The sequence below is a fragment of the Emys orbicularis genome, chromosome 6, assembly GCF_028017835.1.
Source record: "Emys orbicularis isolate rEmyOrb1 chromosome 6, rEmyOrb1.hap1, whole genome shotgun sequence".
Taxonomy (NCBI): domain Eukaryota; kingdom Metazoa; phylum Chordata; order Testudines; family Emydidae; genus Emys; species Emys orbicularis.
The window spans coordinates 95,354,426-95,370,009 of record NC_088688.1 but is presented as its reverse complement, the minus strand read 5'-3'; the positions used below and the strand labels follow the sequence as shown (position 1 = coordinate 95,370,009).

At 40.9% G+C, this 15,584-nt stretch overlaps 1 protein-coding gene across 1 annotated transcript in view; it reads right to left on the bottom strand.

The window, feature by feature from the left end:
• Positions 1 to 15,584, bottom strand: part of PIP5K1B (phosphatidylinositol-4-phosphate 5-kinase type 1 beta) — a 133,119-nt gene that overhangs the window by 85,092 nt on the left and 32,443 nt on the right. The window contains exons 3-4 of the mRNA XM_065405907.1: positions 6,146 to 6,263; positions 791 to 943 (exon numbers count right to left, since the gene is read on the bottom strand). Coding sequence (XP_065261979.1) covers positions 791 to 943; positions 6,146 to 6,263 — 271 coding nt within the window. The remainder of the gene's footprint in view (positions 1 to 790; positions 944 to 6,145; positions 6,264 to 15,584) is intronic.

Genomic DNA, 15,584 nt, shown 5'->3' with positions numbered 1-15,584 from the left:
AGTGATTTTTTTTTTTTGAAAGGGGATTGGGAAGATGGGGACACATCTGTTCACTACAGGCCCAATTCTGCAAGGTGTTGACCATCACCTGAGAGGTGCTGAGGGGCTTGCCTCTTCATGAGAGCTCAGTAGCTATCAGGAAAAATGTAGCCTCTTGCAGGATTTAGTCCTATTTGTTTCTGACGGTCAGTTTATTCACTTTGCTAACAATTGGCCAATATTAAAAGAGACAGTCAACTTAGTTGAAGCCCCAAAATATATCTGGTTAAAATAAATATTTTTAAAGAAGTTATATGAATAGAAATTTTTTTCAACAAAATGTTGTTGTGCTAATTATAGGAAAACCCAAAATTAAAGCAGTTTAGAAGGGAAATTGACCAGTCTGGTTTCTTTGGCCCCCTTGAATGAAATGCAAAGGGCAACCAAACATAAATGGAGAAAAATAAATTAGAATTTTAAAAATTCTTTCCATTTTAATACTAAATTATTAGGAACAACGATAAGGATTATATTAAAATGTAAACATCTTGATATTGTCCCTTTAGCATTTAGGATAGCAGTGACCTCGACTTTTAGGTTAAATTACTTTTTGCTGGTGAGTGTATGCCCACAATGAAGTTGTTTTGAAAGTGTAAGATCTATAAAAATATTAAGATAAACATTAAATAAAAATCAACAAAAATACTGGAAGACAATCAATGAAATTATTCATAAATAAAAGGAGACATGAAACATGAAGGATATGGGAAATGTATGGAAGTAGAAAAATTAATGATCTGCAGTTACTCACCATGTAGTAACCTGGTAACAGCTTCTGAAGAAACTCAGCCTCTTTGTGTTGAACTGTTTTGATGATGAACTCATCATCACTAGTTACAAAAAATAAAGACCCACTGGCACCCGGGTTGGATAATTCTATTAAAGGCTCACTGCAGATTGAATACTGAAACAAAGACAAAATGGAGTTTGCAGCCAATACAGGTGGTTTTCAATATAAAAATCTTTAAAAAGAATAGCTGGTACAAAGGGGGGGGGGGGGAGGGGACAGACGGCAGTAAGGAAGATGGTTAAAGTTCCTCGATTCTCAAGCTGCCACAGCCCCTGCATAAGTTAGAACAGATAGGTGATCATACAACAGTTGAGAACTGGAAGAGCATGGATATGTTCCATGACCCCCAAATTATGGTGAGGAGATAGCCCTCTGACTCAAGAATACATACTGCAATTTGCCTTTACATTAGATAAAATGTAGAAGATAGAATACTTTTAGCTGATGGGAATCAGATGTCCTATAGGGGAAAAATAGAAAATCTCTATATTTATAAATGTTTTACTGCATCAATGTTAATTCACATTTCATGCCCCCACTCAACCCTCTTAGTATCCGTCTCCTCTCCAAACCCAGTAATCGAGGGATTTTCATTTGTAATAAACTGAAGAGTGGGATTAATATGCTAATAAAAATATCTTGGTTAAGAATCTCTTTTCCTCTATTTAAAAAAGCAGACATAGTTAAGATCAATAACTTCATTAGGGTGACCAGATGTCCCGATTTTATAGGGACAGTCCTGATTTTTGGGTCTTTTTCTTATATAGGCTCCTATTACCCCCCACCCCCTGTCCTGATTTTTCACATTTGCTGTCTGGTCACTCTAAACTTCATACACATTGAAATTGTAGCACAGTAACATTAATAAGGGACTGTCCCTCAAACAAATAAACTATACTTAAAACAAGATGTGCTTTAAACTATTTACGTACCAGGGGAATCATTCTTAAAATAGCAGCAAGTTTACTGGTCTTTTTACAACTGCAAGAGTGGCTGTTCCTTAACTAGTTGCCCTTTCCACCAGGACTATCAAGAAAAGTGCCTGATAAGGGCTGAGCTTCATTATAAGAAATCATTTTTTATAAACTAAATCCGGGTATTATTGAATTCAAAAGGAGTTCTGCCACTGATTTCAGTGGGACGAGGATTTGGTCCTATAGACATCGGTAGATGATGCTGTGAACCAGAGATGTGCAAGAACAAGGGGGTTGAGGTAGGGAGAGGAATGGAACAACAACAAGTATGCTTAGGGGAAAATATAGTTTAAAAAATAAATGCTTGCTTGGAGTTCAAATGTTTCACCATGTAGTACATATTTTTAAAAAGGCAACGCATCAAATTTTCACTTTCATTTTAGTAAATGTTACACTATACACCTTTGAATCAAGAGGGTCTTTACATTGTGTTACTATCCACGTTTCTAGCCCATCCTGCCAACATATGCAGCCTCAATAGTGAAAAGTATTATTGCTATGAGGTTTTGAAGCCAATTATTTGGAAAATTAAAATATAATAAATTACATTATTACAATAATATAGGGATGGCCTATAAGGAAAATCACAAATCCAGGATTACATGTTATGAGACAAGGATCTGATTTTATCCTTGGATTTGTTTTTTGCAAAATAAAAGCCTAACTCACACACTTTTGCTCAACCAAACCTTGAGCCTTTTGCTCAAGACAGAGAAGAGAAAGATAGTTTGCGATCAACACACTGACATGCTGAATACCCGCGTTTTGTATACTTTCCAGTCACCATTTATTTGTACAAGCTGTTCAAATTTATTTTTTCCCTTCATCCTGCTTCCTGCAGCGCTTCCATACTGTACCATTTGGAAGAAGGCAAAGCTACAACAGCTGTGCCCCGCCAATGCAAATTAACAGTGTAAACCTACTTAGTGTTGCTGAGATACTTTTCCTTCCATTTCTCTCCTCCCCCTCTCTCTAACAGGAACCAGTATAAAAGAGCAATCCCACTATTTTCAGTTGCTGTATTGCAGCCTGAAAAGAAACTGATTAAGACAACAGAATTTTGAATCACATCTTGTATAGTGGACTGGGGTTGAGGTAAGAGGTTGTGAATGGGGAGACTGATTTTATTGTCAACTGATTTTAATTAAAAAAATCCAACTCCTTCAGAAGCAAATAAAGTAGTAGCAGGGCTAAAACCACTGTAGCCCTTTCTAGAAATACAGAAAATGGTTCAGGTACTTCTTCTGGCCTAACACTGTGCATATTATAACTAGAGAGAAGATGGTCAAATCTGGATTGGTTTTAAACAAATTCAGGGCTGAGTATATAACAGCAGCAAAATCTCAAGAAATATTCTCATGAGATTTCTGCCATTTTTTGTTAAGGATTTCAGTCATATCCAAACTGGAAAAACTGGTTCCAGCCAGTGGTTTCTGATCTCATTATTATAATCCAATCTCCCCTGGAATTCAGGGCTCCACTTGTGATCTCTCTCATTATAATATGTGGCCCAAGAGACTCTTATTCATCTCTCTGTGGATTCGATTAAAATCATTTGCATAGCCTTTTGAAGTACTGCCTACAGTGGTGATTTGCCCCAGTTATAAGTATCAGTGGCTAGCCAGAGGGGAAGCTGAACCAGTGCAAACCTATAAACCACAAATTCCACCGGTGTAGTTTACTTGTACTTCAAACTGGGTTCAATTGCACTGGTACAAATTGGTTGTGACAGCTTTCCCATCTGCACTGGGGTAGCATCTCTGGTGGCCAGCCACTAATGGCTGAAATCCACAGTGTAGACAAGGCCTAAGACTATAGTGTCTCCAGATCCATCTTTTAAAAAGGATAGGGCAAGACAGATTTGCCCTTAGACTTTAAGGTCAGAAGGGACAATCATGATCATCGAATCTGACCTCCTACACATTGCAGGTCACAGAACCTCACCCACCCACTCCTGTAATAGACCCTTAATCTCTGGCTGAGTTACTGAAGTCCTCAAATCATGGTTTAAAGAATGAAAGTTAGAGAATTCGCCATTCACAGTAGTTTAAACCTGCAAGTGACCCATGCTGCAGGGGAAGGCAAAAACACCGTCAAGGTTTCTGCCAATCTGACCCATTGGAAAATTCCTTCTCAATCCCAAATATGGCAATCAGTTTAAGTATTGTATAAACAAGCCTTTGTGAAACCTAAAGCCCAACAAATATTTCCATGTAACTAATACAAATATCCCAATGGAAAGTTTTACTTTAATTTGAAGTTGGGATCAGTATAAGGCACCCAAGCACTAGCATAATGTTCCTGTGTTTGGGCTGCCAACACTGCAGGACAATATTTTTATTTTAAAAACTAACTAGGCTAGTTTCACAGTCCAAGATGAGAGAAATATTAAACTGGATAGAGATGGTCTAGAAATATTTTGATTCTTTTATTAAACCAATTTTGGTGTGTGTTTCACTTAAAATAATTGACAAATAGCTTATTAAAATTCTTTCAACTGTAAAGAATCTCACTTGTTAACACAAGTAAATATATTTGTAAAAAATGCAGGTTTTTTTAAACCCTACATTAGACCTTTAAGCACAAGGAATGCAAAAAGCTGCTGGGCCTCCATATTGGGGGATACATAGCTCTGAAGTGAAGTGGCAACTTGCAAAATGATCTGATCTTGCCCTTTTAACAAATGGGGAAGACACCCTACACAGACCCCTCACAAACCTTGCCAGCAGCAGATCTGTAGGGGGAGGAAGATCTTGGACCATCCTCTTTTTGATAGTGTTGGTCCCCAGAAGGTGGAAGGTCAGACCTGTCTACCTAACAACAAGGTTGTTATATTTTCACATTCGAGCACGTGCATGAGACACACAGTATGAGTAGGGCCCTACCAAATTCCCAGCCATGAAAAACATGTCACGGACCGAGAAATCTATTCTCCTCCTGTGAAATCTGGTCTTGTGTGCTTTTACCTTAGACTATACAGATTTCACACAGGGAAACCAGCGTTTCTCAAACTGGGGGTCCTGACCCAAAAGGGAGTTTCAAGGGGGGTTTGCAAGGTTATTTTAGGGGAGGGTTGTGGTATTGCCACCCTTAGTTCTGCGCTGCCTTCAGAGTTGGGCGGCTGGAGAGCAGCGGCTGTTGGCTGGGTGCCCAGCTCTGAAGGTAACACCCCACCACAGCAACGCAGAAGTAAAAGGTGGCAACAGCATACCATGCCACCCTTACTTCTGCGCTGCAGCCTTCACAGCTAGGCAGCCAGAGAATGTCAGCTGCTGACTGAGGGCCCAGCTCTGCAGGCAGCAAATGCAGAAGTAAGGGTGGCAATACCATACCATGCCATCCTTACTTCTGCAGCGGCTCTGCCTTCAGAGCTGGGCTCCCAGCCAGCAGCCACTGCTCTCCAGCTCTGAAGGCAGCGCCGCCGCCAGCAGCAGTGCAGAAGTAAGGGTTGCCGTACCACAATCCCCCATAAGATAACCTTGCGACCACCCCACAACTCCTTTTTGGGTCAGGATCCCTACAATTACAACACCGTGAAATTTCAGATTTAAATAGCTGAAATCATGAAATTTACTATTTTAAAAATCCTATGACCGTGAAATTGACCAAAATGGACCGTGAATTTGGTAGGGCCCTAAGTATGATTATTAAGGGCTTCTCTACACTAGAAATGATACAGTGGCACAGTTCCAGCTGTGTCGCTGTAGCATTTCAAAGTAGATCCTACCTATGCTGAAGGGAGTGGTGGTTCCGTCACTACAGGTATCCTCCTCCCTGAGAGGCAGTAACTAGGTCAATGGAAGAATACTGAGTTACTCAGCTGGGCTGACAACTTTTTAGTGTAGACCAGGCCTAAGACTGCAAATCAAAAGGAACAGAACAGAAAGTAGCCTTTACAAGGGTATCAATGTCTTTCTCAGGTCATCTCTTTTTCCATGTCAAGGTTAGAACATATGTACGTAAACACTGTTTTCTTGTAAAGTACATAAATAAGGCAGTTAGCATATGAGAGCACTCAATTAGAATTCAATTAGCAAAATTCACATGAGTTTTTAAATCTAATTATAATATTTGTGTAGAGATAATTACCTGAACTAGCAGCAATACTCTAGGTATTAAACTATCAATTAACATGGCAGGTTTTATAGCAATCACTTAAAAGCTGGAGAATTAAAAAAAAGTTTTGTCAAAAGCTAAATTTATACACCAGTTACAAAATCTAAAAACTTCTACTCCTGTTTAGAGCATTGTTAGCCATCCCCCTCTGCTATAGAACTAGAATAGTGTTCACATCACAACATTTTTTTTTTGGTAGTTCAGGGGAAAATTATAAAATTCTTACCAAGTAATCATCAGGTTTGATACCAAAAAGTTCTCTGAAGTAACGGAAAGCTAGAGGAGCATATGTCTTAAATCTGAAGTCGGGGTAATGATGAGCAGGGGTCAAATTGCTTCCTTCACTGCATTGAAAAGACAAATAAAGAAAACAGCAAATATTACAATACATTTTTATAAAAGCCTTCTTTTTGCAGCTAGTTTTCCTTTAATACTTCCCACCATGATCACAGGCATCCTGAAACAAAAGTCACTCGAAGGAGTTTGAAATAATGTAGAATCAAATGTTAATATAAAAGTGATGCCAGGAAAACAGCAGTCTTGTGTCCTCTCCTCACCCTGAGGGAAGTAACCATTATCATCATCAGTCACACCATCAGTGGGTTAAGGTACTATTTATACCAGCATCTCAGCCTTCATATGTCCCCTCAGTGTTACTCTCTCTTGCAAACTAGGTCATGGGACTACCGTAGGCTCCCTCAACCCTATAACTTTTTAGTCTGCAACCAGTTACTTGCATGGCTGGCTCTACACCTGGTGTTGGGTCTGCAGGACACATGGTAAAAAAACCTCCAATAACACTGGTCTACAATTTTTGAGAAGTCGTCTGCTTCAGAGATAAAATGTGCTATTTATTATGTATTTTGATGTGCTGAAATCAAATATGACAATTAAAACAACTGATTGGCTACTGTTTCTAAGATATTTAAGTTTTTACATTTTATGTCTATGTATATTGTGTAGATAGTAGAGTTTTAATCATAAATTGTAAACCTAGGTCTTTTCATGTGTTTATGGTTGCTTTACATGATAATATTTCACCTGTCCTGTTTATGTAACACTTTAAAAATCAGGAAAAGGGTTACAGAAATAAAATTTATTATGAAACAAAAGGCAAAAAACTATTCTGTACATAGTTTAGTCCTATTCAGTGTCTACTCGGCGCTTCTTGGCTTGTCTCTTGTATTCATTAAATGGAGCATCTCTTGTCACTGTCCAGCAATAGTCTGCAAACATTGATGGGCTCCATTTGCCCTGATAGCGTTTCTCCATTGTTGCAATGTCCTGGTGAAATCGCTCGCTGCTCACTGCTCCGCAGTTCGGTGGGAAAAAAATCTAGATGAGAGTGCAAAAAATGTATCTTTAGTGACATGTTGCAACCAAGGCTTTTGTATGCCTTGAGGAGGTTTTCCACCAACAACCTGTAGTTGTCTGTCTTGTTGTTTCCGAGAAAATTTATTGCCACTAACGGGAAGGCTTTCCATGCCGTCTTTTCCTTGCCGCGCAGTGCATGGTCAAATGCATGATCTCGAAGAAGTTCACGAATCTGAGGACCAACAAAGACACCTTCCTTTATCTTAGGGTATGTCTACACCCAGCCGCTAGTTCGGCGGCTGGGAATCGAAGTTCTGGGTTCGACTTATTGCGTCTTGTCTGGACGCGATAAGTCGAACCAGGAAGTGATCGCCGTCGACTGCGGTACTCCAGCTAGACGAGAGGAGTACCGCGGCGTCGACGGGGGAACCGCGGCGTCGACGGGGGAGCCTGCCTGCCGCGTGTGGACCGAGGTAAGTTCGAACTAAGGTACTTCGAACTTCAGCTACGTTATTCACGTAGCTGAAGTTGCGTACCTTAGTTCGAATTGGGGGGTAAGTGTAGACCAAGCCTTAGCTTCACTTAACCTTGGAAATTTTCCATGGAGGTACTTGAAAGCTGCTTGTGTTTTGTCAATGGCCTTGACAAAGTTCTTCATCAGACCCAGCTTGATGTGTAAGGGTGGTAACAAAATCTTCCTTGATTCAACAAGTGGTGGATGCTTAACACTTTTCCTCCCAGGCTCCAATGACTGTCGGAGTGGCCAATCTTTCTTGATGTAGTGGGAATCTCTTGCACGACTATCCCATTCGCAGAGAAAACAGCAGTACTTTGTGTATCCACTCTGCAGACCAAGCAAGAGAGCAACAACCTTCAAATCGCCACAAAGCTGCCACTGATGTTGGTCATAGTTTATGCACCTCAAAAGTTGTTTCATGTTGTCATAGGTTTCCTTCATATGGACTGCATGACCAACTGGAATTGATGGCAAAACATTGCCATTATGCAGTAAAACAGCTTTAAAACTCGTCTTCGATGAATCAATGAACAGTCTCCACTCATCTGGATTGTAAATGATGTTGAGGGCTGCCATCACACCATCGATGATGTTGCAGGCTACAAGATCACCTTCCATGAAGAAGAATGGGACAAGATCCTTTTGACGGTCACGGAACATGGAAACCCTAACATCACCTGCCAGGAGATTCCACTGCTGTAGTCTGGAGCCCAACAGCTCTGCCTTACTCTTGGGAAGTTCAAAATTCCTGACAAGGTCATTCAGTTCACCTTGTGTTATGAGGTGTGGTTCAGAGGAGGAGGATGAGAGAAAATGTGGGTCCTGTGACATTGATGGTTCAGGACCAGAAGTTTCATCCTCTTCCTCGTCTGACTCAAGAGAAAATGATTCTGGTGCATCAGGAACCGGCAGTCCTTCTCCGTGGGGTACTGGGCGTATAGCTGATGGAATGTTTGGATAATGCACAGTCCACTTTTTCTTCTTTGACACACCTTTCCCAACTGGAGGCACCATGCAGAAGTAACAATTGCTGGTATGATCTGTTGGCTCTCTCCAAATCATTGGTACTGCAAAAGGCATAGATTTCCTTTTCCTGTTCAACCACTGGCGAAGATTTGTTGCACAAGTGTTGCAGCATATGTGTGGGGCCCACCTCTTGTCCTGATCTCCAATTTTGCAGCCAAAATAAAGGTGATAGGCTTTCTTAACCATAGTGATTATATTGCGCTTTTGTGATGCAAAGTCACTTCACCACAAACATAGCAGAAGTTATCTGCACTGTTCACACAAGTACTAGGCATCTCTGCTCACTTTGGCTAAACAGAAATGTGTCCCTTTGCAAAATCAAACACTGACAAATAAGAGAGCACGACACTGATTTCTAGAGCTGATATAGGGCAATTTGTTCAGCAGAGTGATGTAAGCTTCGTTATGATTGCATCATCCATGACTTCTAGGAATAACATGATGCAATTCATATCATGTATGACGCAATACCAGCTTCAGATTGCATCATTCATTGTTTTGCCTAAAAAGCAAGTACTGTCCAAACCCAGTCATAGATTTATTCATAGATCCAGTCAAAGATGTATTTTAGTCATTTCTGGTTTAAATTGAGATCCCTTCCCTTTATAACTCACTTATCCTCCGCCATTCCCAAGTCAAGGGTCGTATATACTGACCCAATAGCATATCTTGAAAACTAGAGCCAATCAACAATTTTAAGCATCATTTTCGTTCTCAGTGACCCAGAATTAGTAAAGTTTGACTACATTTATTTCAGAAGCATTTTGGCTGTAGAGCAGTGTAATTACTGTGCTCAGCTAAAAGCGTTTTTCCCCTACCACAGGAGCAGGCTGCCGCATGACTGTGGGCTGAACTGGTTAAAGGAAAACACTTTTTTTCCAGTGTGAACAGAGTACCCTAATCATGACCATGTTACTGGATTGGCTATTCCACAACCCCCACCTTGCCCCCCAGCCACAAAAAACAAAGAAAACCCCACCTTTCTTGGGCAGGACATCCCAGAGTGCATTGCCTCATGTACTATGATTCAACTCTAGATGCATGTCCTGTGGGAATTCTATCCCATGCTAAGTGACTATGGAATAACTGCCCAGATACATTGATACAAGACGTGTTTCAGCAGCATAGTAGGATGTGTACCCAGACAGTTATGGCGGATAGCTGCTGTGTTAACACAACTGAACTGTGTAACTTGTAACCAGATACAAAATAGCAGATAAAAGTTGTAATGCAGACAGGGTCTAGGACATAATGCCCTAATTTGATCATTTCAGCCATACATCGTGTATCCAAAGTTCATTTACCTCTGCATAAATTTGTTTACAGTAGAAATATCTGACATAAAAAAAGTATAAATAGCTAGTAATAAATGTAAATATTTGAACATCCTGTTTTTTTATACTCCAAATTGTTTTACTACCAGAATTGAAACAGATGACCTGAAATATATTCTGAACATATGCACTGAAATTATATTATAATAGTAACATTGTGATGGAAGAAGTTCATTCAGCTCATCTACATCTATCTTTTATTATCAGGCAACAATAGAAAACTGACGTTAACTCAATTGTGCGAGCTGGAAAAAAAGTTCTCTGAGCCTCCACAAAACTGACCCCCAAAACTCTCCAGCAGGAGATCAAGGGATAAAAGAACCGATGAAACTACAGGCTAAAAGTATTGTATCAAAGAAAACTGACTGGCTAGCTATTCTCTACCCTGGTTGCTAGCTGCTAATAAAAGCTGCTTTTTCAAAATGAACTATTTTGCAGATTTTATAGGATGTGCAGCACAAACTGTCTTAGATACAAAATCAATTCCATTCATCTGTTTATTGCTCCTAAAATGGCATGGCAAAGGGAGAATCAAGAGATTAAGGTGAACTGGTAGCACTGCCTATAGTTATGATTGCCTGACAACACCAATTATATGGCCTTATTTTCCATTGGTTTTAACTTGGCCAAACTTTAACTGTTCGGGCTGAAACTGTTCAAGCTCGGTGTATGCCTCAGCCTAATCTTTTGGGGGAAATGTTTAATCAAAAATGGTTCCCAATTATAAGATTAGGGAAAAACTAAACTGTTTTGCCCATGTTAAACTCTTACCACAATTTCATAAGGAAGCTCCAGTGCCTCCATGCTTTGATTTGAAATATGGCAGGGGCATTGTCCTGATATCGGGGATGTGCCTTTTGCTGTTCTTATGTAAGAACTCCCAAATTTGGCCAAGTATAAGCCTCTGAAAAAGTCACACATGGTCAGCAAAGACAAATCAGAGTCTAACAGCTACATTTTCCAAAGATTCCATCTGCACTGAGCCCAGTCCAGCCCAGGGCTAGCGGGGCTGAGCAGGACATCTCAGGTACTTGAACGGAGAGTTGTGAGACTGTCTAATGCAGACACAAAAAGGGGCAAGAGCTGGGGGTGGGGGTGGTGAGTGGCAGCAGAAGAGGAAGTTGATTGGAACAAGACCAGGTCAGTGAGGGGATTCTAGGCGTAGGGGTCTGCATGGAAGAAAGCACACAGATGAGAGAGCTTTCCAATATCCAGTGTTTTCTATATGCCAACGGAGAGGTTAGTCATGCAGCACTGGCAAGTGAAAAGTGATTAACTGAGTCTCAGTAGTGGCCACAGTTTTTATTTCACTTCCTCAAATGAAATTTTACAACCTTAGAGTTTTCCTACTGGTCCATTTTCCTCTTCACAGAGCTGTGTTATGGGATTCTGTTTGTGACATGTGTCTTCACTCTCAAACCGAGAGGCTTCTTTTTAGGTCAGTGACCATGTAATCCATGTGCCTAATAGGGAGATATCTCTTTCAGAGCTCTATTGGTGGTGGGGGGGGGTAGGAATGAGTAGGGTCTTGATCACTGTGCATCTGCCTAGCAACATTATGTAGGCTGCGGAGTGGTCGGCTGTTTTGCGAAGCTTCTGCGGCTGTAAGGCTCTGCCGCTGCCGCCATGTTCAGCTGTTTGGTGGCGGGTAGGCTGGTGCAATCAGTGGCACAACAGGTGGCCCAGGATAAGTTTGTATTTGACTTGCCTGACTATGAACACATCAACCATTTCCAGAGGGCATGGGAGGATCTGTCTAATTCTGTTTTCCTGACCAGAGTGGGATGGCAGTGTGGCAACTCTTGGGGTTTGTCACCAATGAGAAGCCAAGTGCCACCTTCAAAATTTCTGGTTTAAAATCTGATAAGAGCAGTGAAATATAGCAGTTAAACAACAACGCAGTTATACAATGAAGTGGATGTTTAGTCTCTAATGAATAAATGTAATAAGATATTGGAAAAACAAAAAAACAAACAAACAAAAAACCAATTAGCTCTCCACACTCGGAAGTTTCTGGAATTGGTCTAGTAGTTTTGGGTATGGTTACTGGACTCAAAATATCTGAAGGCAAGTTGCTTTGGAAAAGGCCATGTGCACCGTATGGGCTGAGAGAAGCTGAGCCTCAGGAGCAGAAAGCAGGCTGTTTTTCCTAACTCAAACATTTTGCAGCAGGGTTTAAAAAAAAAAAAAAAAAAAAAAAAAAAAAAATCTATATACTTAACTGAGTGGTTGGTTAATTGGTTCACTGACTAGCTAATGAGAGATTTCAGCAGGAGGAGGAGGAGGAGGAAGAATCTGTATGGATTCCAGCTGAAAATGGAGGGAAGATGTTGCTTTTGACTCACCTGACTGCATAGATTTGGTGATCAAAGACTAAGACTCAGGTGAACTCAACCAAAGCCTTTGGGAACTCCGAGTTTCTTCTCACTGTATTTCTGTGGGGACTGATCTAAATCTAAAATTAGATTTAATTTTGGGTTTTTTTTATGTTTATGTATAACTGTGAAGATACTGTATGTGGCTGACAAAGTAACCATGTTATGCTGTAGACGTTAAATTGCTATTATTGTTTCTTTATCATAAGGTTTTATAAACTTCAGAATTAAGTTCATTCCTTTTGTTCTTTTGGACTTGAATGTGGGGAGGTTGACCCTGTGCAATCTTTGCTGAAAACCCTCAATGACTGAATTCTGGGTCTCAAGGTGCTTTTCTATGGGAGTTGCGGGTTTTTAGCTACTGGAGAAGGGCAATGAAGTAAACTCTAGCCCACTCAAAGGTTCCAACAATGCAACTTTATGAAGTAGCCAATAAGTTAAAAATACAACACATACCCCTCTCCAAGAGAGCATCTACACCAGAAAATTTGGGCCAGATTTGTAAAGGTATTTACGCAATGGGAGTTAGATGATTAGGTGCTTTTGAAAACCTCACTAGGCACCTGTCTGCATCTTTAAATACCTTTGAAAAATCTGGCTTTGTGGCCATTTTTCAGCATCTGCAGGGTCTGATGGCATGGTGGTAAATAAAGTTTATGCCCTCTCTATACCAGAGCTCACACCAGCATGGATACAACTTTATCCATGCTGGAAAATTCCTACTCCTTTTTCTAGGATAGATGAAACCCAAGAGCATGAGCTACTTCAGGCACACATGAAAGGCTTGTCTGCACAGGTAAATTGACCAGCACAGATATTCTAGAATAACGCTCTCTCTCTGAACCTCTATTCTTGACTAAGAGTAACTTTTATTTCAGAATATTACAAAGTGGAGTAATTATTCCATAATTAAATCAGTTTTAATCCAGAATAGAGTCCACATAGAGACCCTATTCTGAAGGAAAAAAAAAAAACCCATGGTGGAACAGCTTACTCTGCTATAGTTCTGCTGGTCAATTTCCCTGTAGACAAGCCCTAGCACTCCGCAAGAGATTACACTGTTTTAAAAAATTCTCCCTGGTTACTGTGGCAATCCACAGCTGCTCACCATTTCCCGCTGTTTTCATTCATTACACTGATTTTTTCAGCTTCACTGCCTCATTGGACTGCTCAAAGGACAGGGGTGGCAAGTTCAACTGCATTGCAGTTGAACAAAATTTGACAAGAGTTTGAGATTTTCTTGCCATGGCATACAAAGCATCTATGGACGACAAGGGACTGCATTTCTTCAGAAACACATCCTGCTAGCTGGCTTAAAAGCAGTAGTATGGTGCAGTAGTACTCTTGCAGCTAGAGATAAGATGCTGAAAAAAACTGCATGATGGGAGGAAAAGTAGTAAGAGGGAAAATATGATTTAGAGGAACATTAACACTAGTGGGCTAGGAAAGATGTTTTCAAACTCTAAACCCACAGGCTTTTTATTCCCCTCCCCACCAACCTAGAAATTTGAGGTTCTCAGCCCCAAACCTATTAGTTTTGATCAACATGGATTTTTGCCCCATCCCCACTGTTTGCTGGTGACATTTTAGGAGTTCAGGCTCTGGCTGGGCTATTTTCAGAGCTGAAGTAACACATGCAAAGTGGACTGGACAATATGCTTTAACCAGCCTACAAAAATATTAAGGAATTTGTATGGGGAGGATTAAGTGTTTGTAGCTGGCTAAGGCATATTTTGCTCTGTTAACTATAACGTCTTAACTGACCACTTGATGCAATCTGGTGCATTCCAAAGGGAAAATAAACAAACTGTTCTTGAGAAATCTCTTGAAAATACAAACATAAGCGTCACTCCTGGTAGGAATGGCTTAGCAGCACCCAGAGGAAGCCTGCTCTTTACATCAATGCAAACACTGTGTGCTAGTTAAATTACAAAGCAGCTACATTACTGTATTCAACACTTCATTTCTACTGAAGAAAAACCTAAAACTGCAAAATTATAACTTTGGGCACATATGGGAGAATGTGCACTATAAAGAAAGGAGACAACCTCAATAACTTTCCATCTTAAGACAGGGAACGTATCCAGTGATTAGAGCACAGGACTAGGTTCTGTTACCAGTTTGACTTTCCGTGACCTTGGACAGCTCAAATTTCTGTACCTGAGCAATGACATTTAATTCGGGTCTTGGAAGGATTGTGAGGCTTAATCATACTGTTTGGATAGTGCTTTAAAAAGCTTAGATGAAAGACCCTATACAAGTGCAAAGTATTATTTTTATTCAATATACCCCGATATAACGCGGTCGTGGGGAGCCAAAAATCCCTACCGCGTTATAGCTGAAACCCCGTTATATTGGGGTAGGGGCGGCCGGGGTCCGGCGGTGATTTAAAGAGCTCCGGGCTATGGCCGCTGCGGGGAGCCCAGGCCCTTTAAATCGCCAGCGAGCCCCTCTGCTGCAGCCCCGGGGTAGCGGCAGCAGGGCTCCAGCGGTGATTTAAAGGGCCCGGGGCTCCCCGCAGCAGCCGGAGCCCCGGACCCTTTAAAGCACCGCTAGAGCCCCGCTGCTACCACACTATACATGAACCTGTGTTATATCGGGTCACGTTATGGTGGGGTAGAGGTGTATTAAAAAGACTAAATTTACCATGAAAGCTCGGTTCTCTAGTAGCTATGCAGGTAACTACACATTCTGGGCGAAGACCTGTCTGCCTATAAATCCAGGGGAATGAGTTACAGTATAAATGATGCATATCAATCTAAAATTAATCACAAAGAATTATATTTTGAGGTCCAGCCCTGTATTGCTTTGTGGGAGACTCAGATGTGTTTGTTGGCAGTCTCTCACTCGTTGGCTTAGCATTGACTGGAAATATAAAGGAGGCAACACACTTAGCCCCCATGGTCAGAAGGAGTGTTACTACTTTCAACAGTACATCCTCTGACCAGTTACAGTGGTGTTAAGGGGTTCTGAAGGAAACATCATTTTCTCTCTCTCTTTTAACGCAAGAAAGCAGCTGCAATGTGGAGCCTTGGTTTTGTGTATGTGCAAAGTGAGGGAAACAACAATGAAAAAGGGAAACTTCAGTGCCCCAATATG